Source organism: Scomber japonicus, chromosome 16 (assembly GCF_027409825.1).
Source record: "Scomber japonicus isolate fScoJap1 chromosome 16, fScoJap1.pri, whole genome shotgun sequence".
In the NCBI taxonomy this organism is placed as follows: Eukaryota; Metazoa; Chordata; class Actinopteri; order Scombriformes; family Scombridae; genus Scomber; species Scomber japonicus.
In genome coordinates, this window is record NC_070593.1 from 15,874,286 (window position 1) to 15,894,420 (window position 20,135).

At 44.0% G+C, this 20,135-nt stretch overlaps 2 protein-coding genes across 3 annotated transcripts in view; one reads left to right on the plus strand and one right to left on the minus strand.

Moving 5' to 3' along the window:
• The first annotated feature begins 1,474 nt into the window (after positions 1–1,474).
• Positions 1,475–3,556, plus strand: id2a (inhibitor of DNA binding 2a). The gene is made up of 3 exons (XM_053335089.1): positions 1,475–2,148; positions 2,481–2,541; positions 3,475–3,556. The coding sequence occupies exons 1-2, from the start codon at positions 1,795–1,797 to the stop codon at positions 2,535–2,537; spliced, it is 411 nt and encodes a 136-aa protein (XP_053191064.1). The 5' UTR covers positions 1,475–1,794; the 3' UTR covers positions 2,538–2,541; positions 3,475–3,556.
• A 2,056-nt stretch (positions 3,557–5,612) lies between these two features.
• Positions 5,613–20,135, minus strand: part of kidins220a (kinase D-interacting substrate 220a) — a 45,741-nt gene continuing 31,218 nt past the window's right edge. The window contains exons 24-31 of one of the 2 annotated variants that reach the window (XM_053335088.1): positions 17,346–17,524; positions 15,044–15,255; positions 14,674–14,790; positions 10,656–10,772; positions 9,664–9,762; positions 8,572–8,790; positions 7,595–7,816; positions 5,613–7,207 (exon numbers count right to left, since the gene is read on the minus strand). In XM_053335088.1, coding sequence (XP_053191063.1) covers positions 6,287–7,207; positions 7,595–7,816; positions 8,572–8,790; positions 9,664–9,762; positions 10,656–10,772; positions 14,674–14,790; positions 15,044–15,255; positions 17,346–17,524 — 2,086 coding nt within the window. In that variant the 3' untranslated portion in view covers positions 5,613–6,286. Of the gene's footprint in view, positions 7,208–7,594; positions 7,817–8,571; positions 8,791–9,663; positions 9,763–10,655; positions 10,773–14,673; positions 14,791–15,043; positions 15,648–15,677; positions 16,229–17,345; positions 17,525–20,135 lie in introns of those variants that run through there. The other variant, XR_008323064.1, reaches the window with a different exon arrangement.

The window sequence follows — 20,135 nt, forward strand, 5'->3', positions numbered from 1 at the left end:
ACAATCCTTATCTTTACTATTATACTTTATACTTTCACATAAGAGCAGGGTGCTTCTTTTAGGCTCTGCACACTCTGCTTCTCTTCCTGTTCATTCTTGTCTTGGGGATTACTCCAGTTTTTAGGATTTTTTGTGTGAAAATAAACCACAAATATTCAAATCATAACCACACTCTTTTTAATATAGTATTAATTGTTATTTTATCGACTGGACATTTAATCCAAAATCACATCATAACAGTCCACAATTGCTCAGTTAGAAAGTGCGGCATCATACACCCCCCACCTCTTTCTCCACACACACACACACACACACACACACACACACACACACACACACACACACACATACACACACACACCTTCAACTGAAGAGTGAAGCGTGTAATTCCTACAAACAAATGAGTCATTCAGGAAACATGAAAGTGTCAATAGTGTTTAATCACCTCTTCACATACTCAAATATGAAAGCCACACTTGCAGGGGCCGTGACTAAACGAGCTTTGACATACAACAACTCTGGTGACAATTAACACGGGGATGCATTTAGATATTTAGATGGATATTCACAGTTACACCCCCAAATCACCCCCCCCCCCCCCACGAGATCCACATTTAATAGAAAAAACTCTAATTTACAATACTTATTCTCTGATTCAATATAAACAATTGTGGTGGGAAAACAATGCACCAAAGTTCTTCATCAACTCCAAACCATTTTTTCTTTTCTAATCGGCACTGTCGCGCATGCATCTCCAAATTATAACAATACGCCTGAGTGTGTAATGTGTTGCTGGAAAACAGAAAAAAACAAACCCCCAAAAAAGTAGACTATCCTAAAGTGCTCCAGTACTTAATCCGATTAAATATTTGCACATAAACTCAAAAAGAGCCACCAAAAAGTAATGCGCAAGGAACATTTTAACATGCGTAAACACACCAAAAGCAATTTTAAACCATTTTACTGGTGGACGTTGATTCAGTTTGACACTCAAACATTTTCCTTGTGGAAGCTCTCTCAGTTCTCTACACAGAAACTTCACACCGGTCCGAGCTTGTGTGAATTAGGAATCATCAGACGCGCCTGAGTTTTGGTCCCTATCATCACTGCTCCACACCTCCAAAAGCGCACCTGGAAACCACATTTATTGGTAAAAGTGGAGGAAGATGAGCGACGACTCACTACACATTTTAAATGTGTCTTTAAGATACGCTATTACACATATAAACGTAATATTAGTGCTGTGTTGCCTAGAGAAAAACGTTTATTGTGACTGCACCAGACTGATTTTTAAATACATTGTTCCAAATACATTTCTGTTTGAGCTTTGCTCTTCGTGACGAAACCTTAAGACCCGATTTACACCCGTTTTGGCAGAGATATCAGCGCGTGCTCACACCTTCCCACAGAACTCAATTGACAGCCATGCGAATCATTAATTTTCTTGATCAGAAACAGGTAAGGGCTTAATTTTCCAAATTGCCCACCGGAGCTGCTGAAGCGCCCTCTGGGTTCCGCCTCCAACATGCGTTGCCACTGGTAACGCGGGGGAAAAGAGGAGGGACTCTAGTCAAAGGAGCCTATGGGAGAGCGAAGAGACGCTGAGTGACACCGAGCCTCTGACCAATCAGCGCCTTTGACCCGCCTGTGTCGCATGCCCTGCCGCTGCCTATATAAACCACACTGACAACTTAGTAATCCAGTCTGATCGCGGGTCGTCTGGCTAAAGTAGGACTTTAAAGAAGCAAGATATCGACACAAGCAAACCCTCTCGCTTAATTTAACACTGACAACATGAAAGCAATAAGCCCCGTGCGGTCCTTCCGGAAAAACAACGCGAATTTATCAGAGCACTCCTTGGGAATCTCTCGGAGCAAGACCCCGGTGGACGACCCGCTCAGCCTGCTGTACAACATGAACGACTGCTACTCCAAGCTGAAGGAGCTGGTGCCCAGCATCCCCCAGAACAAGAACGTCAGCAAGATGGAAATCCTGCAGCATGTCATCGACTACATCCTGGACCTGCAGATCGCGCTGGACTCCAGTGTCGCACTAACCAGCCTGCATCACCCCGCGCGGCCGGGGCAGGCTCCATCCAGGACCCCTCTGACCACCCTCAACACAGATATCAGCATCTTGTCGTTACAGGTAATTACACCGTAGCTAAACCCGCATCCTAATTGGGGAATGATAGACTGGTGTGTTGTGAAAGAAATGTTGTGGCTTTTTATTTGTGCGCATAATCCTGTGCGCCTTTGTAACCGATGCGTAACTCGCACAAAATGGCTTGTACGAAAAAGGAAAATGGCATGTTTGTGAATGTGTGTGTTTTTCTTTCTCTCTCTGTCTCTCTCTCTTCCTTTTGTTCTGAATCAGATGAGATGAGTCGACCTACATAACACTGTTACAATGCCAGACACCTCAATCTGATGCTGCGTAGAAATAAATAACATTTGGTCTGTTTGTTTGTTTGTTTTCAGTCCCCGGAGTTGCCATCAGAGCTGATGACAGATGACAGCCGGACTCTGCATCGTTAAAGCGGTAAGTAGGCTGTCCTCATGTCTGCTGCTGCATTCTGTCCAGGGCTTTTAGGCTCCTCTACAGCCTGTCTCTCAGTCTGCTGAAGCAGAATGGGCTAGAATTACCATTTACCAATCCATTTGTTCCCTGCTAATGTGACTGTCGTCTCACGTTGCTCCTAAAGGTCCCAATATGTTTTGCATGAGTATGCGCTGAAAGGCTGCGCGTCAGTTATGACAAGGCACAGACAGTTGGCTTGACTTGAATCCAAATTTGATCATATATGGTTGGATTTTTTTTAAAATATCACCGTAGTGGAGCTTTAAAGGAGAATCAGTTACGAGCACTATTTCAAACAAAAAGACCATTCAGGAGTTTCGTGTCAGTAAGGGACCCAAATCTCACCATTTATCGCATTAATCGAGTAATTCTGCTGAGTCCAAACACGTTTCTGTGAGATTTTTTTTGGCACTGAAAATAAAATGGAAGACATTGACTCCAGGCTGCTTTGGTTACTGTATATAAGTAGTATAAGTAGTAGTCGTCAGGGTTGTATTATACCCCTCTTGTGTCTATAATGAAGAGCATCTGCAACAGGAAAATAATGGCTGTTTGGATTACTGCTACTACGATGTCTGCACATAATTGGTACAAGAAGTGGGTAGGCGCCAGCTGAGCGGCAATTACGCTGATTCTTCCCCAGATTGTAGGCTGAAGTTGTGCGAAAAGTGTGTGCGCGTTCCCCCCTTCTCTCTCTCTCCCTCTCCCTCTCTCCCCGTGTGTGTGTGTGTGTGTGTGTGTGTGTGTGTACATCTGGAGCGCAGGGTTTGCTTAGTATTGGGAGTGTTTGGTTAAATGTTAAAAACTGCGGCTTCCTCCCTGGCGCCAGTCTGTCCGGATCTCTGCCCTGTTTGCATTTTCTAAAACACGCCTCTCTTTCTCAATCTTTTGCAGGTGTTTGGTCAAGACGCAAAAAACACACACAGGACCTGGGGAGCAGGACCCCCCCCCCCACCCCACCCCCTCCACCCCACACGCACATACACACGCACACACACACATACACACACACACACACACCCTCCACCGCCTCCTCCTACCTCTGTCCTCCAGGCCTGGATTTTTCTTTTTCTTCTGACGCTGAAATCAAGAGACTTTTGCTTATTATGGGACAATCTTATGTGATGTGTTTTCTGTTTGGACACTTCATTATTATTTAACTTAAGAATTTTTTTTTTTATTTTTTATTTGTGGGTCCTTTCTGGAAATGGAAGGCGCGTTATATTCCCGACAGTGGGAGGGAAAACGAGATTATTGTCACAAGGATTATTTCCCCCCTTCACCCTTGTCCCCCCCCCTCCTTGTTGAAGTCTTCGCTTTTTTTGCGAAGGTGGGAACGTGAATAGAAAAGACAACTTGGTTAGTTACTGTAAAAAGTTTAGTCTTGTCTTGTCAGAGTTGTTGGCACATGAAGGACTGGACGTTGTTTAAAAAAAAAAAAAAGAAATGGAAAAAAAAAAGTTAAATGAAAATGAAACCTTGTGAACTCTCGGGAGTTTATCTTGTATAGTTGCAGGAATTTGAAACTTCTGCAAAAGTGTAATGTTGTACTTAATTATTCTGAAACTTTTTATAAAAGTAAATTGTACCTTTTTTATACAAAAATAAATCAAAAACGCACACCTGAACATGTTTCATTGGGGTGGGGGGGATTGGGTGTCAGTGGTTGTGCCTGTTGTAATCATGACCCCAGTGGAAGACATCAAACCAGGGCGTAAAAATCAGCTGACTCTCTACATACTGGACATGACAGCGCTATATGATCAGCCAACATCGGACACACTTCAGAGACAAATCCCACAACAAAGTGTCCTTATCAGACTTGCACTATATGACCTATAACGGTCTTAAAACACAACGTCACTTCCCTCCTGAAGGCAAACACGACCAGAGGGTTCACAGTTGCATAAAAGCTTATTTAGGGCGCACTGAATGCACTTTTACTTTCTTACACGCTATGTAAAGTAAATAGGATTAAATGGTTTAGCTTGGCAGCCTGAGCCATTAAAGCAGTGAGCTGTAGGCTATGTGTTTAAGAAAAGTAGACTATTATGGAAATTTAAGGTAAAAATGGGCCCGTGATGCTTTACTGACTCCAAAGTGATATTCACTTCATGAGAGCTTCTTTTATAAATTGGTTGGGCATATTTGTTGCTCTCCTCAAAACTTGACAAACACGTGACCTTTTTTGTCAGACAAATCAAATAGCATCACTGCCCATATATTTGACCATCACCCAGATAAAATATGAAGTATTAGGAACACCCGGAGACAATATACGTGCTGCTTTGGTGCCAGTAAAAGCGAAGCAAGCAATGATGGAATAATGGAATAATTCAGTTTGTATAAAATGCAATAGAGGGTGACAAATTGTGCAAACGAGGAGACTAGTTTACTGTAAATCATTTATGATGAGCAGTGCGTAATGTATTGCTGTAACGGTGGCGTCGATGCTGTGTGGTAGTCAGTATACTTTAGGCTACTGGGTGACATGTTGACCCGGCTGTCAATCATCTTTACAACATAACAAGGCTTTCCAAATGTTTTCACAACATTAAGTTATGAACTCACATTTGATGACTTCACTCCAAGGCTCCTTTTAAAGTGTAACCTACATAATCTGTACTTTCTCTTGACCTATCAAAACTTTCACTTCACCAACACTTTAAATTGTTTGAGCTAAAAAAGTATCATAGAAACCCCCATAAAATACCCCAGCCAAATTTCGGGAGTCACTGAGTTGAAGTTGTCAAATCCAGTAGTGAATAATGCGTGAGTGCCGCCTGCCTGCAGCACGTTTGTATGGAGAGTGCGCCATCTATCGGCCAATACGAATCCTGCCAACGAAGCCCACCACTTGCATGTCACCCTGATCTCTCTCCTAAATTGCTTTGGATGCAACATTTAATTGTAGAGTGTTTTAGTTTATTTATAAGTTAATGGTTAATACCCATTCCACTTACTATTCACCATAGTAACATCTGATTTTCCTGCAAGGAAGAGAAGCAAAGAAAAAAGAGAGAAAAGATTAATTTCAAGGGTCCAAAAATGTTTATTGATTCACAAAACACAGTTTCACAAGTCACTTTGGAAAAGATAAACATCACTTTGGAGACTAGCAGTGCATGCAAAAACTTCCTCCATCACAGACACTGTTGACAACAAACTGCACCTCTGTCTATATTTCCATCTAGTGGAAATGTTTGAACTACCAAACACGGCACCGCACACAACGCTTTGGAGACGAGAGGCTTCGAGAGTAACATTACTAAACTTTTTCAGTTGTAGCTACATTTTCTGAGCCAGCACTTATTTTTTCTGTAACATGCAACATTCCATCACAACACACACCATTTCCATATAACAGCACCACATTCACATGAGAAAGAAATCAGTAACTATCCAAAGAAACTGGATCGCAAATGTATGCATTTAATGTATTTATGAATGCATCAGATTTGTCCTTTTCAAAATTTAAGATAATTTTTTTTATTTTTATATACTAGTTGAGTAACTAAGTCTTTTTGGACCTTTACTTTTTGATTCACAGCAACACTTCCTATTGTTTCCTCCTAACAGTCCAACACAGATAAAGTATAATCTGCTTCTTTGGCACACATCACAACATCAACAGTATTATTACATCAACCGACAACATTAAGAACAACATCCTACATGAACCCTCTCCGAGCCACATATGGCTCCTTTAGAGGACACTCTCCCTCTCATCTCCCAGGCTGATGGTACGCAGGTTCTGGTTGTGATGGACGGTGGCAGTCGTGGTGTTGGCAGTATTGCTGCTGCCGGGGGTGATGATGACAGCTGGCGAGTCGATGATGCCGGAGGAGGAGGTGGTGGACTCTGTGCTTGCGATGTGAGTCTGCTGTTGATGGCTGTTGTTGGTGTTGGAGTTGGTGGTGGTGTTGTCGCTCAGGCTGTTGCTGTTGTTATTGAGGGTGGTGTTGCTCTCGGTCCGGTTGAGGTTGCTGACCCCGCTGGACGGCCACCCCTCATCGGGGCTGCTGGCCATCAGGCTGGCCTCGGACGGAGCCTCGGAGCAGATGGACATGCGGGCCACCGTGGTATCCTGCAGGCCGCTTAGGCTGCTGGGGAGGAGGCCTCTCTTCTTCACCAGGCCCTCCAGCTCCAGTTCAATCAGGCTGGGCTTCAGTGCTTCTCTCCCTCTTACGGCATCTCCTTCAGCCTCCTCCAAGGAGCGGTCTGACGAGCTGTTACTGGAGCGCATCTCTGAGTTGGACGAGTCCTTCTTATCCAGGGGAATTTCGTTGAGGAAGCCAGGTTTGGTCAGCAGCCCACTAGGCTGGGAGGCTCTATGAGAGGACGCAGCACCAGCTCTTGCCTCTTTGGGGAGTAGAGGTGTGGTATTATCAGCTTCTTCCGGGCCTGAATCTTCATCGCTGGGCAGCTTGTGATAGCAAGCCCCGGCATCTTTCTTCCTGGAGCCTGGAGTCCTGGAGGACGCGCTGTGGTCCAGCTTCTCATCCTCCTCACTGATGGGATCTAGGAGCTGGGCATCGGCTCCCGAGGGGAAGTCTGTGGCATCGCTAGTCTTGGAGCCTCTCTTGGTGAAGGACTTGCGGCTGTCTTGGTCAGACCCTTCCTTGGCCTGGGGAACGGGAAGAGGATTCAATGAGAAAGATATGAAAATATACAGTATCCTGTGCTATTGGCTGAGAGGCCTCTGCCTCTCTGTTACATGCCAAGAGAAACAAAGAATATAAGCCAATAATTAAGAAATGCAAGAAGCAGTGTCTCCCCTTTCCCAGCACAGAAAAAGACTCTTGCCATTGGACAGTCCAGAGAATGAAAACATTTAAAATAAAAGTTTTAACGCACAGGCTGAACTCAGAGCTGTGTCTACACAAGTACAGCAACAGTAAATTAAACCACTGTTTACTGACAGCTGGAGCTTTTCCTCTGATTTGACTAAACTATTTATGCTGGTAGAGATAGAGTCATAAAAACTCTGTACTTGTGACTACTGTCCGCTCACCCCTTTGTCCTCTGAGCTGCCAGCCTGGAGGAATTGTCCAGGGTGGGGCTGCACGGGCCTCTCCCCCCCGCTGCCGGACATCTCCACCTGGGCCATCTGAGCGATGTACTCCCTGTAGGCATCACGATACTCAGCCTGCTGCTTGTCTGTCAGTTTGCAGATGTCATTAGAGGATTCCTGGGAGTTGAGGCTGGACATGCTTGAGGTGCGATGATTTGTCACCTGACAAGATGAGGAAAAAGTTAGATTGGTGTGTGTGCGCATCCATTGGGAGTTTGTTTAATAATATGCTCATTTTGTAGTTAACTTCAGAATGAGTGAGTGAGTGAGTGAGTGCATGACACCTGAATGTAATTAATATGACTATGTGGCAGTTACAAGTTCCATATTTACATTAGTAACCGATGAAACATTTTGAACTGGATACAGTGAAAAAGTTACTGGCAAAGACAGCAGGCGGAGTGGCAATGAAAGCCGTGATGTGTTTTCAGCGTTGGATGATTTGAATTTGAAACAGATCGCAAAGTGAGATCATATAAAATAGAAGCGGAGCCAGCTGTCTACGTGTGAGTGCTGCTCATGTCTCAGAGATTTTGCAAATTGGGAATAGGGAAGGTGAAAATAACAAACAGGGGGCCCCTTGGCACCTTTTGGTTCGCCGCAGTGTTTGTCTCTATGTGTATTTTTAATTCTGCCATGCTCTTTTCTTGCTCAAAACCACATTAATGTGAAACCATTGAGGTCACCAGCACACCAGCTAAATGTGTGCTTGTTGCAGAGGACATGTGGCCCTGTAACAGTTTTGGGTGTGTGACCTTGTGATACGCAAATAATATGCTTACACTGTCAACTTTATATCTCTCATCTCTTTAACGTGTGTATGTGGGCGAGTTAAATGTGTATGCATATGGTATGTCTGTCTGATCATATCTGCTGTTGTGGTGAATTTTCACTAAGCTCCTGACAGAATGACTGACCGGCCAGTGTGAGTGGTTGTTGAATCTCGGAGGCTCTTCGGTCCCTGCCCCACACAGCTCTTCAAAGCTGAGGCTGAGGCTAAAGGCCCCCGCTTCATGCTGGGCTCCCCCTGAGCGTCTGTTGGGCTCCCCATGGTGCATGCTGCTGCCCTGCTCGCTAGCAGCTCGGGACTCATCCTGAAGCAGAGCCTGGCTTTCAGAATGCCGTTGTTCCATCACCTGAAAAAAGACATTGCGATACAGTATTTCCAATCAACGAGTCACCTGACTTCTAAGAAACAGAAGCAACGGTAAAGAAGTTTTCATAAAAGCTTGTGGCATACAAAACAAGTATGTTGGACAACAATAACAGCGTGTGCTTGTGAGGGAAGAACAGTGTTCCTTAAGTAGAACTACTCAGCTGTCCACTCCTGCCCGACAATAACCTCCCTTCATCCAGATATCAGTCAGCCATCTTGAACCAGATGGCTGTGCTGGCTGTCCTGGCAACACAACATTGGTTACATGGAGCTGTGAGGCCACTGCTGCTCCTACATAAGTTCTGCATCAGATGTCCAGTAAAACACAACCAATCCAGGGCTCTTTGGTATTAGGAGCACACACTGAGATCTGATGAAGTGGAGCCGACTACACGTGTTAGTGATTTCAGCCCCGGCTCAGCTGACTGGACTCCAGGATGACTGACTTGCGCCCTTCTCGTAATACGGATTATAAAATCTCCCGTTCCAATATCTCAGCGCAGCACAAGATGTTGTATTACAATTTGCTGTCTTGCTTCTATTTGGAATAAACAAGAGCTGACATATATCAACAGGAGGGCCTCGGCAGAGCTGAGTGTCTGTAAACTATCACAGAGTGAGGACAATGTATGCTGTTGTAAATCTATTTCAGGCCTTAACTCTGAAGTAATGAAGCTGGTTGTTTACTGTTGTTTAAAAAAAAAAAGTCTATTGATAACACACTTAATCTGACTTGACTAAAGCAAATCTTTTTCTACCCCATTAATATATTAATAAATGATATATAAGATTCCAACTTAATATTAAAGCATGCTGTGAGACAAGTTCAGATGCTCCAAGTTAATAGTCTCACCATTCCCCTGAAGAGCTGCCAGTCGCCAAAGTTCATCTCCATCTCTTTCTTCAGCTCGTCCAGGTTACACTGAGACAACACCCGTCCATTTATATTTGCCTGCAATAGACAGGGACAGGACTGAATGGTTTGTTTCGCAAATGATTGATTGATTTTTTTGATATGTCTGTGAAGTCATCTAAGTGGAATCGAGGGCAATTGGACTTGACTGTATATTTGAAGGTGTTTAACCTCTCATCCAAGGGGCTTCTTCAGTTCTAAATTCGAATCCTGGGTATCTAACCTCTGTGGATTCGTTATCAAGGTCATTGATACCACTTTGTTAGTGCTCCTAGCTGTTAAAACGACAGTCGTTGAGTCACTGAAGTCACCCGAGGCCAAGTGTAAACCGTAGTTGTTGGAGTGGTCACGTGTGGCCAAATGTGAATGGTTGTTAAACATCTTGGGGAGGGTTAAAAGGACAGCTCTGTAGGTGGGGGGATAAGTGGTGCTGTAAACCTCCTCCTCTGTTAAGGGATAGTTTCTCTACATTGACCTCCTTCACCCCAAGAGGACAAACGTTCACATTTGGCCTTGTGACAATTCCAACGACTGTCGTTTGCAGCTGGTCTGAGGTCACTCCAACAACTGTCGTTACAGCAGCCTAACAAACCAAGTGATATCAATGACCTTGATGACGACCCCACACAGGTTTAAAACGTGGGATTCCCCACCAGTCAGAACTGAAGAAGCTCCTTGAATGAGAGTCGAAACGTCTTTAAGTATCTATAGTGAAGTCTGCTTGCCTTTGAGTCAACTGTCAAATATTTATTGACCTGTGTAAAGTTGGATTAGGCCAAAACAATTAAAACAAAATCAAGAGGGAACTCAATGAGGAGTAAAAAAAAATCCACAAGAAAACATTGTAATAAAATCATTGAAAGAAATATTTTCAGCTAAAGTAAGTAAGTCATCATATTTAGAAGACAACTTGGATACAGTTTTGAGTGTACCTTCTTGATGGTGGCGGTATACTGAGACAGCATGTTGGGATCAATTCCATCCATCTGTTTGAGACGCTCACACACTGCATCTGTGTTCATAGAACTGAGCAGGACTGCAGGAGAGCCCTACACACACACACACACACACACACACACACACACACACACACACACACACACACACACACACACACACACACACACACACACACACACACACACACACACACACACACACACACACACACACACACGTAAAATTAGAATATAAAACAACATATTCAGAGACTTTTTTTGTGAGTAAAGTTACAAAGGGCAAACTGCACACTCTGTTAGTCTAACTCATCATTCCTAACACATTGATCAGGGGCAAATCGAGCAACAATTCCTGACAAAGAGACGTGCAGGCCTGTTACTGTGAGGCACGCAGAGGTGTAAAACGACAATCCCACACCGTAATTCTCTCTATCAGTCACACAGTGTAAGTGTAAAAGTAAACAAAGCTGCCAACACATCCAAATACACGGTTACCTGCTCTTATTCTTTTTTTCAGTGTATATATAAGCACGTTAAGTGTGTGCACAACACTTAAGGGATGGAGTCTGTATGTCTGTGAGGCGCAGCTGAGCCGAGCTGTGCTGAGGCTGCGGCTGTCGTCGAGCAGCTCTGAGGCTTGATGTGATTAATACCAGCGGCCTGTTGATGCTGTCCAAGGCCTCACAAAAGAGCCAACATGCCACCCGCTGGCACAAAAACTAAACAAACCTCATCCTCTCACTGCCCTCCCCTTTCTTCACTCACCCCCTTTTCCCCTCTGGGTCTGCTCGTCTGTGTGAACCTTTGCTCTCGTTCCTTCCTTCCTTCCCTCCCTCCCTTCCTTCCTTTCACATTCCTTCCCTCTCAGCCTCCTGAGCTGACCTCCTACTCTCTATTCCATCACTCACCCATCTTTTCATTCTGCTCCCTCCCTCCCTCCCTCGTCATCTCTGCTCTCCACGGCTATTAACACCATTAAGACACGGCTTCAGACTAAGCCCCCCGGCTTTGTTTCTGGTTTCGAGGGAGAGGAGTGTGGAGCTTAATTGGACTCTGAGTGGTTGTTAGACAAAACAGAATAAGCAGCTCACACAATACAGTACACAATAGTAGGTGCCAACTTTCTGTCGTGGTGGGCACAAGGATGAAGACGGACACTCAGACTTTAACTACTGTATATGTCCTCATAATACAGGTTTTACTCTGGAATGAAACTACATTAGTGTATCTACTGAACTACTTCATACACACTGAGACCGAAAGTTGACTTCTAAGAGATTATATCTCTACAGCATGCTTGGTAGTGATGAATCAGTGTGTTAGCATTAGAGATAAGGTGGCAGATAGAGAGGGGGTTGGAGGCGGAGATGAAAGTAGCCATGAAACCAGAAGTGTACCTGCTTTAATTTGTAAGGCAGCGCCTTTAAATGCTTGATAAGGAGACAAAAAGAAGCAGACGGACAAATAGTCAGACAAAAATACACACAAACATTTATAGCGGTATAAAGCTGGGACTGTATCTGTGAAAAAAAAGGCGAGTACGGTGCAGGAGCAGAAATTAAGACAGAAAAGCAGAAAAACAGAAGCATATTTTGAACTCATCATCAGGGGACAGGAGAGACATTGACAAAAAGGCAGACAGACATTTATCTGTCTCGCAGCAGGGGAGGGGACAGCTCCTTTGCAGTAGCTCGCCAGCCACGTCAGCCTGGAAAAGACGAGGCTATTGGATGTAGAGTTATTACACAAGGAGATTTTGTTTTCACTGGAGTCAGCCGGCTTTTAGAGTCATAATCTGCAGACAGAACGGATTGTGGACCAGACAGAAACTGACAGACAGGCAGAACAAGCGAGAGAAAGAGACATCTCTCACTCTGCACAGAAAAAAGCAGAAGTTATAATTCAGGGCAGGCCTCGAATACGACGCCTCGATTCAGACGGTGAGCGACTGTTCCGAGAACATGAGTGAAGGCGCAAATGTCTGCGGGTGTGTCTGCGTGTGCGCATATGTGTGTTTGTGTCTGTGAACCCTCCCAGTGTGTGTGATAAGACTGTAATTACAGCTGGGCTGAGCTCAGGGCTGGGCAGAAGGATGGGGAAGAGGAAACAGAGCTCTGTGAGGGAGGAAGCGTCTTGGTAAGGAGATAAGCTCTACCAGCGCTGGGCTCATTGTCAGTGTGTGTGCATGTGTGTGTATGTGTGTGTTAGCAGCCCCCAACAGTTGCTCTGATGATAATCCCGGCAGCCCAAGGAATCCATACTCACACTTATATCAGCTAGGCAATTACACTTGGCTCGGCCCGCTTACATATCCAAAGAGCCACACACAAATGAGCCGGTGTGCACACACACATCCACATTCTCAGATTCACAGAAATACAGGCACATGTGAACACTACACAAAGAGATCAAGTGTGAACCAGAAAGGGATAAGATGGGCTAATGTACACAGAAGAGTCAGAATGGGATGAAACTGAGGAAATTTATACTGCGGAGGAGAGGAGACAAAAGAACAGGGGAAGATATGAGGAATGAAAAAGCTTATAACATTTAGCAGTGATGAAGGTATAAATGAAAGGAGGAAGATATGGAGCAATAAATAAATAAATAAATAAATGAAAGATACAAAAATACAGAGAGAGAGAAAGGAGACAGTAAGAAGGAACATTTCAGTAATCTATATTCAAATCTTTCATACAGCTCCTTTAAACGCTTGCTGGCAGTCCCCTGATAAGTGGCTTTGTGGAGCAGAAATCTCCGGAGTAGTGTTATCATTAAATTGTTCTAATAGAAGCTGCTTTCTCTTGAAATGTGTGAATGTCTGGGTGTAGAGATTCAGGTTTTGTTTCAGTGAAACTCCATGCATTCTTGAGGTGGGTTAACAACACTTATGTCCATTTTAAGAAAGTGCGATCGGTTTCTCTGCCATGTTACTTTTAGATACGCTATAGTTTTTGCTAAACAGTGTTAGAGGTCGCAGTCACACCGGATGCAGCTTAAGTATTTATTGTAGTAGCAGGTGTTGTAGCGAGCAGTGGGTGTGATCATCTATATTCGTTCTCTAAGCTTTTGTAAAAACCGCAGGCATGAAATAAATAGTGACAAAAAACTGTCAATTCTCATGCAACAATTGCGGGTTATCATGCCTCAAATGTCTGCAAAAACATACGGCGTACATATTTAACATGCTTTTGTTACAACTTAAACATAACTTTAAATCATTGATTAAAGCATCGGAAAAATAAGTGACTACGTATATATGTGTGCAGTGTATGCACTAATATGTCTGTTCATGTTAATCAGGTTACCATGGTGGATTGAGAGAGACAGGAGGGGAGGCCTTCTCTGGCATCCTCTGCAATAACATCCTGACATGGGCACAAAATGGAGACAAAAGGTTGTGTAGAGAGAGAAAAGCTAAAGTAGGTTGAGTTAATTGGCCACTTTTATTTATTTATATATATATAATAACTTTCCAGTTCTCTGTTCTGGGTCTGGATGCAGCAACAGAGGTTAGGCAAAGGGGCTGTTACGACACTAAATCCATCAGACGAAAATGGAAACTTTAATGGTAATACTGATGAGGAGTAGAGGACAGCAGGATGAAGGGAGAAAACAATGGAGGAATGAGGAAGAAAAGAACAGGTCGAATGAGAAGAAAAAGAGGTCGTGGTTTGTGGTGACATGTTCATGAAGTAGGTCGACACAATGGACCTTAAAATGTATCAAAAATGGAACAACCTATTTCTTAACTCTATTGTTAGACTTATTCAGATGAAGGAAATGACAGAAATGAAAAGTTTTAGTGTTTTGTTTTTTTCTAACAGGAGAAAGAGCAGAGCAATACAGACAGTTTCAAATTCTTTTCATTAATCAAATCACACAACGTTGTTGCATAAGATAACTGATGACTCAGCGAACTGAAGCTGTCATCATCTAGAGCAAATCGTAGGCACATGTTAGATGGATCTAGCGCTACTTCATTACTTACAAGTCCATTGGTGCTGTCCTTAAGTTGACCAGGTGGTTTAATGGAGGGACGCAAAGATGAGGGGGCATGGTGGGAGTAATGCCTTGGCAGGTGATACACATGATGGGGGAAATAAGGCTATGAGGGGAGAAGGAAGGAATGGGGAGGAAGAGGAGGTAAAAATAAAAATGAAAATCATATGAAGTGAACCCAAACACAAACAAAAATGTGAGGAACTGTTCCTACTGTCGCTATTAGATAGTGGCGAGGGTTTCCAATTTTGCTTCATGTAAAGGAGAACAGCATTCACTTGGTTCAATTTTAGTTTATCAACACATTTTCCTAAAGTTGAGGACAGGTTATCTCAACAGTATTCCTTGTCCTGTCTCACCCGGTTATAGAAGGGATGCTGTGGGCCAGTCATCCCGCTGAAGTAGGCACTGTGGGGCTGAGGAGGCAGGGATCCGGTGAAGGAGCCTGCCGGCGAGCAGGCGACAGAGTGCTGGCCATAACCTGACTGTGGACGGGGCACTGCCTCTTGCAGGGGCAGCGTGGGATAGGTCACTCCTCCCATGTGCATCTGCTCCCTGGCCGCACGCACATCTGAGAGAGGACAGAAACAAGGGGGGGAATAAAAAAGAACAAGAGAGGGAAAGAGAAGGAACTGTTTATCTGCAATGCTGATGATCACATCTTGGCGATGACTATAAAGACCCTTCAGATCCACCCACGCATCAAAAATGTAGCTTTATTCCGTCATCTCCAGAGAGTTTATACAGTTGTGAATCCAGAGAGAAAAATACATATCAAACGATGATTGCGCACAAGACCAAAATTCCTTGATTCTGGAAGCGCCGCAGGGAATACAACAGAAATATTGTTCCTGAACATATTCTCCTTACCTAAAATAGAAGACCACCAAACAACTGAATTTTGAAGAGAACGGTCGCTGAGGTTACAAATACAACAACATTCAACAGCAAATTTCAGTCTAACTTTAATTTCTATTATTCAGGTTTTCTCACGAAGCAGCAGGCACATTAATATTCAGTTTTTTTTCCAAATGATATGCCAGCCACATTACGACTGGCACATGCAGCCCCTCGCTGTCCCTGACAAATAAATTCACCCTTGTAAACAAACAAAGGAGACCACGTGAACTCCTAGACACTATTTCATAAGCACTTTGCCATGATTGTATTCTCATAAATCAATTTGACTTCGAGAGGAGTGGAGTGGGAGCTGAGTAGGAGCTTTGGTAAAACCTCCCAAATTAAAGTTAAATAAGCCCGGGGACAGAACAGAGTGGCTCTGTGTGGCTAGCCAGAAAGTAAGAACCAGAAACAGAAGCAGGCACCAGAATGTCTCCTGGTTATACAAGTGGCTGCTGAATGACACGTTGAGTGAGGCCCAATCCAGCCTGTTAACACAATGGAGGCCTTATGATGTGAGTCAGGCTCATGGGCGGGCATCACTGACAGCACTGCCCACTGGCTGGCCACTGAGTACTGACTGACCACGGAGGGAGTGGAGGGAACGGGATGACTGGGTAGCAGCGTTGGTCACCTTCCACTCCCTGTGGACACGTGTGGAGGTAAAAAACACCCACACACCTTAGAGCAAACACACACACACACACACATAAACACATGTTTCATGGATACATATACACACCTACACACGTTTAGGAAAGGAACCCTCCTTGCAGACTGGTCGTCTGGTTGTAGAGCTTGGTCAGCTGTGTCCTCCGTGATTCAACGGAACAGACTCATAACATTATGATGCAGCAGCTTCACACTAGGCGTCATTGACACTCCTGTATGGGCTGAACGGACACTGACGCATGGTAGGAAAAGGACAGTGCCGGTCTGGCTTACAGTTTAATACGGATGCCATTACGTCACTCTAACTACAAACTGTGAAATGTGGTGCAGCGCTAGAGGCAGACTGGTGACAGCGAGTGAAAATATTGTGCCGATCCCACAGTGCTATAGCTGCAACCTGCTTGACATTTGATTGTTTGGAAATGAGACCTGAGCTGTGAGTTTCTCAGAGTCCCTGCAGTGGGCGATTTCAGAGCGAACCCGACTCCAATGTTATGAGTAATGTCATTGCCAAATGTGTTGGCACACAATTCAACACATTACATAGTGGACAGTTCTTCTTGCCTCTATGTATCTCTAATGTATCTCTTTTCTCAGTATGTGAATACTTTTGATAAAGTGAAGTGGAAGATTTCAAAATACACCAGTAAGATTTTAGTCAGAACAGAACTGGGACTAAGTTTAAGTCTTAACTGCACATCAAAAACATCCAGCCTTTTAAGAGTGACAGCTTGCCTTGATTGACAGTTATGTGTGTCTGTGGGTTTACATGTATAGAGCATGCATGTGTCACAGACTTTAAGCTCAACAATTCTATACTAACTGCACTCATTCAAAGAGGATCTGATTAAACTTGTTAATGTATACTCAGCAAACACACATGCAAAGCTCAATTTAACAAAATGACCTTTTAACCACATGTAAATGTGAAGTGCAAAAGATAAGACAAGTGACAGTTTAAAGGCAAAACTGTGTATGGGAGAAGAAGAAGAATCAATAAGCTGTTCCGGCAGCTCATGGTTACTGAAGCACTTTTTGTGTGACTTTTTCTTCATTTATCACCATCTGTACGACATACTGATTGTTTACCTGCAATAATCTCCCTGAGTTTGGGGTCCAGGTTGACGGTGCAGGGCAGGAACATTTCCACATCTCTGGCAGTGAGGACGGGTGTCCTGGAGGAGAGGAACACCTCAAAGCTGCGGATGTCTCCGTCAATCTCCAGCAGCGGCTCCACATCTTTGGTGGTGGGGATGTTCTTGGAGAGTCTTAAGAGAAGAAAAGGAAAATTTCTGTTATTTTTTTCATGATTGTCAATTATAATCACAAAAATATAAATATAATAGATAAATATAATGTTACTATTTACTGAGGAAATCCAAATGATTGTTAAGCATAATACAATAAATTGTGCATCCTTATTCGCATTAACATGGCACAAATATGTCAACACTTGTCAGTTTACACTAAATTCTGACAGATGGATGCGTTGTAGAAAAGGCAAAACATCACATTCTGATGAAAAAAGAAAAGAGGAAATAGCAAGCGGTACTGTTAAGATTGAAGAGATATGCAACGGTCATCATCATCATGAGAGTAGAGAGATAACCGGATTTAGAGAAGGCAAGATAGTGAAAGGGGGGATGTTCGAGGACAGATAGAGTGAGGGATGTTATCTTTTCTCAGCAGAGGAGGAAACCTGAGAAGATGACAATCAGGGTAATTTAGCAAGCAGCAGACGGAAGCGCGTCATGATGCGCTGCTACAGTTAACATGATGTTTGTTATCAGAAGCCTTAAGTAAACACTATGTTTGGAGATTGTTCCATTACTGTCATAGTTCTTCCTGTGAAAACTGCAAAAAAATGTCAGATTAAAAGATGCTGTGTTCAGTTTATAGAATATTATTATAATTAATATAAACTCTGGCACCTCTCAATATAAACTAAAGCTTAAACCTGTAGTTTAGAAGTAGCAGCAGCAACATCTCAGAAATGATGAATACTGAAGTGTTATGAGGAAGGAAATCCAATTTCAACTGTGCAAGGTTAAAAAAGATATCAGTTTAATCAAGGACAGTGTAACATGTGGCCTGGGCTACAAGGGAAGCAAACACCAACAACTCAGAGCAATCATTACATCTCGTTAATCCTATCATTCAGACATGAAAATATGAAAGTCGGAGTGACTTATGACACTGGCCATTCATCACCAGAATGTGCCGCTCTTATCAGATGAATGAGGAGACTCCAGCAGGGAGCAGACATCTTTCTCATCTCTGCCTCCATTTCTCATTCAGACCCTTCATCATTTTCTCAGTAGTTGATTTTCTCTCCCTACATCCTGTGTAACCTTCCCTCCTTCCAGAGCAAACCAACCTCACCCTCCTCCTCATACATCACCCAGTCTTTGTACTGGTATGCTCTGCTGGGAACGCAGCCTGACGAGCTGGGTTTTTCCCTGAGCCTGATCTGTTTTTGAGAGTGAACACAGGCTGGCCTTTCTGTGACTTGATTGGATGATTAGTACCGTTGCTGGAGCATGCTAGCTAAGTCAGGGTGAGGTCAGCATCTGGCGAGGGCTCAACAAAACACTCTGTTAGCTAATAACCCAACTATCAGCTAACCTAATCTAGTTAACGTACTGGCCGAAATGGCCCCGTCAGCCTGGTCAAATCCAGTGAGGTCCCCATACCTGAGTGATGGGTGGACAAAGTTACATCATTTCCACTTCAGGCTGATACTGATACTGCTATCCAGAGGGCTTACAGTGACTGAGCAGGTAGGGATCCAGTTTTGTGTTCAAGGGCATTTTGACAGGACAGATGGCTGGTGATGGACGCATCTGCTGTTCCAGGGCTCGAACCTGTGACCTTGTGGTTGCAGGATGTCTCTGACCAAACGTACATGTCTGGCAAGAAATGCAAGTGGGGGGTTGGGGGTGTCCTTGTAAGACATTCAGACATGCTAACTTTGAGACAGTGACAGTGAAGAGCTCAGATGTGTAGTCATCACAACTGCTGACCTCAAAAACACTCTCACTGAAAGCTTTAAATTACTAACACTCAATCAAATGTTTTGCAGCTGTGCTTGTGACCCTCCTATAGAGACTTATGTCTCAGCAGACAAGCCCAGGTGGATCACCATAACTATCCACTATCCCCATCCAACTGCCAAAACAGACACACAGTGACAGAGAGGATTGAATGCATTATGAGTGGGGAAGATACAGGCAGAGGCACAGCTGGGCTCCAATGGACAAAGCCCTCTCAGTGCTTCTTCCATTAGAACCTTTAACAAGACCCAAAAGGTCAAGAAAGCTCCATGTTGGCACACAGATGAACCTTACTCACGTGACCTCTGATGGGAAGGAAGAGTGAGACTCTGAAGGCACAGATGTTACCTGTGAGCTCATACATAAGCAGCGATGAGCCGCACCAGTGCTGAGTCATACAACGTTGCTGAAAACAACTGTACAGTGTCCCCCGCAGACACCTGGACAGTGAAGATGGGAAGATTTAAAAGGCGTAAATGACAGCAGAGTGTGCGTTTGTGCGCATGTGTGAGTACAGTATGTGTGTGGGTGTTTGGTTCGTTTTCCCATGAACTGTATTAACCCGTATACAGACTGCGAGAAGCCTGTGCTTTTCCCCATTTCCAGCTGGCTTACTGCTGTTTATTTGTGGGTCTGTAGACACAGACCAACAGGAGCCGATGACTCACATGCACGCACACGCACATGCACACACACACACACACACACACACACACACACACACACACACACACACACACACACACACACACACACACACACACACACACACACACACACACACACACACACACACACACACACACACACACACAGCACTTCCTTT

Excerpts from the sequence above, each read along its gene's own strand:
- id2a (XM_053335089.1), top strand. The coding sequence starts at position 1,795 with ATGAAAGCAATAAGCCCCGTGCGGTCCTTCCGGAAAAACAACGCGAAT. Across the intron at positions 2,149-2,480 it reads TCAGCATCTTGTCGTTACAG|TCCCCGGAGTTGCCATCAGA; the intron begins GTAATTACACCG and ends GTTTGTTTTCAG.